General features: G+C 42.9%; 1 protein-coding gene across 2 annotated transcripts in view; it reads left to right on the top strand.

The window, feature by feature from the left end:
• The window catches only part of LOC138010911 (adenosine receptor A2b-like), a 47,415-nt gene that overhangs the window by 38,132 nt on the left and 6,783 nt on the right, over positions 1-2,500 (top strand). For both annotated transcript variants that reach the window (XM_068857927.1, XM_068857928.1), the window contains one exon: positions 1-2,500. This exon is cut by the window's left edge and continues 756 nt beyond it; it is cut by the window's right edge and continues 6,783 nt beyond it. In XM_068857927.1, the coding sequence (XP_068714028.1) occupies positions 1-375 (375 nt within the window). In that variant the 3' untranslated portion in view covers positions 376-2,500.

Here is a 2,500-nt window from a genome sequence, read left to right as displayed (position 1 = left end):
ATCGTTATGCTTATCATACATCTCAGACTTTTTTATCTGATACTTGACGAGAAAAGTGATATGGCTCTTGATCAAGCAGCTGAATTGTTTGCAATCATTCGATTCATGACATCTGTTGTTAACCCTCTGCTTTACACTTACTTTAAACGTGACTTTTGGCGTGCATTAAAAGCTTTACTTCGAGCTAAAGGGCTCAAGATTCCGTCAATCAGTGGGACAATAACAACACGAAGTCTCATGCTGAGTGATAGTAGCTCCAATGTACGCCAGTCAATTTTTAGTGAAGAAAAGGTGACATTATCGGCTTTTGATAACGTTAATCCAGTTACTAGTGACATTTTGGAAGATGGGAACATCTCCACAACAACAGTTTAAGGAAAAGGTGAAAGGAACGAGCTGCAAATCACCTTGAAGAGAGCTCGAGAGACGTTGATTACCACTGAAAGCTCAAGTTACAACAAGCAAGAATAACGAGTCCAAATATTAGCCTTAAGTTGTATTTGCAGAAGACGATGTGTGGGGAACTTTAAACGTTAAGATATTAGCCTCGGATACGGGAACCGCCTAAAGCACCAAGCAAAAGAAATAATTGCCGAGGAACAAGCCGGCTTTATGAAAGGCAGAAGTACTGTTGAACAAATCTTTAATCTCAGATCCATCATTGAGAAGTACCAAGAACATCAACAAGAGCTTTATCATGTATTTATTGATTTCAAGAAGGCGTTTGACAGGGTGTGGCATCAAGCGCTGTGGGCTACGATGAATGAGATAACATCAACAAGACCTTGATTTCACTTATTGAAGAACTCTACAACCGGGCCACCAGTTCAGTCTATCTGGAAGGTGAAATTGGAGAATGGTTTCGCACCACCGTAGGGGTTCGTCAAGGCTGCCTACTATCCCCAACACTCTTCAATATCTTTCTCGAACGAATCATGACAGATGCTCTTGAAGGTCATGAATCAACAGTTAGCATTGGTGGCAGGACTGTCAGCAATTTGCGCTTCGCAGATGATATTGATGGCCTCGCTGGTTCAGAAGCTGAACTCGCTGAACTAATCAGAAGACTTAATCAGAGCTGTTCTGCTTTTGGTATGGAAATAAGTGCTGAGAAAACAAAAATCATGTCAAATACCCATGCAAACGAGGTTCAAAATGACATTATAGTCAATGGCAGTTCTCTGCAACATGTGAATCAGTTTATATATCTTGGTGCTCTAGTGACTGATAATGGTTCCAAATCTGAAATCCTCTCCAGAATGGCCAAAGCACAAAGTTCTCTTTCAAAACTCAAAGTTGTTTGGGATTGATAAATGTATTTCTCTATCTTCAAAAATAAGACTTTTACGATCAATGGTCATTTCTGTTTTTCTGTATGCCTGTGAATCCTGGACCCTCGACGCCTACCTAGAGAAAAGGGTAGCTTCTTTTGAGATGAGATGTCTCCGACAACTGCTAGGAATCGATTACAGGCAAAGAATATCTAATGACAGTGTTAGAGCGATGTTGACTGCCAAAATTGGACGTCATCAAGAACTTCTTGACATCGTGAAGACCAGGAAATTGAAGTGGTTTGGTCACACCACACGTAGTGACGGCTTGGCCAAGACGTGCCTTCAGGGCACAGTCAGAGGTGGCAGAAGCAGAGGACGACCTAGGAAGAAGTGGAGTGACAACATTACTGAGTGGACAGGCCTCAGCTTCGCTGAGGCTACCAGGGCTGCCGGCTACCGCGATGGCTGGCGTGGGCTTGTACGTGAGGCTGCTTCATCTGCTGGGCCCCAACAGCGCCGTGCGGCGTTAAGGGAGCAGTAACAGTAACAGTAAGTAACCGGCCAGGGGGATAGGGTTACTAGGGTTAGTATCCGATATGAAGGCACAGAAACCGAACAAGAAGGGTAGGAGATGCGGTACATCAAGGCTCTCGCCTCTAACCTGGAGTGAAATTCAGTAAGCTACAAGACTTTTCATGGGTTGAGGTAGCGACTCTTTATCGAAGATAAAGATATTACATTGATATCGATTAGAAGCATGGTAGACATAACGAGCTCCGGGACCTGGAAGCAGAGGTTGAATGAGTTGCAGATCTTGACGATCTTAATGATCGGTATGAGGGATATTGCATTTGAGGATGTATCACCTTATGTCTCGTGCTGCCATGGAAATAGTCATCTGAAAGAAACAGTAAAATGCATGGTAGAAAACATGCCTCAGTTTAAACCAAAAGAAAAACAACTTATATATAACAAAGGTTGGCGAAGTCCACACAATCAGTAAAGTGAGTGGAGAAACCTTTCTGTCGTAAAAGCAAGTTCTACAATCTGAAGATGGATCCGAAATGACAAATATGGAAAAGACATTTGAGGGCAATGTGTACTTGATCAAAAGACCAGTGCGAATGAAGTTAGCGAATGCCACAAACGAGTTCTCTACCTCGAGGCTTACAGCCGAAGGGAGAACCTAAAGTTCGAGGGTATAGTTACCCGAATTAGTGAAAACG

The sequence above is a fragment of the Montipora foliosa genome, chromosome 7, assembly GCF_036669935.1.
Source record: "Montipora foliosa isolate CH-2021 chromosome 7, ASM3666993v2, whole genome shotgun sequence".
Lineage (NCBI taxonomy): Eukaryota > Metazoa > Cnidaria > Anthozoa > Scleractinia > Acroporidae > Montipora > Montipora foliosa.
This window is presented reverse-complemented; position numbering and strand designations above follow the sequence as displayed.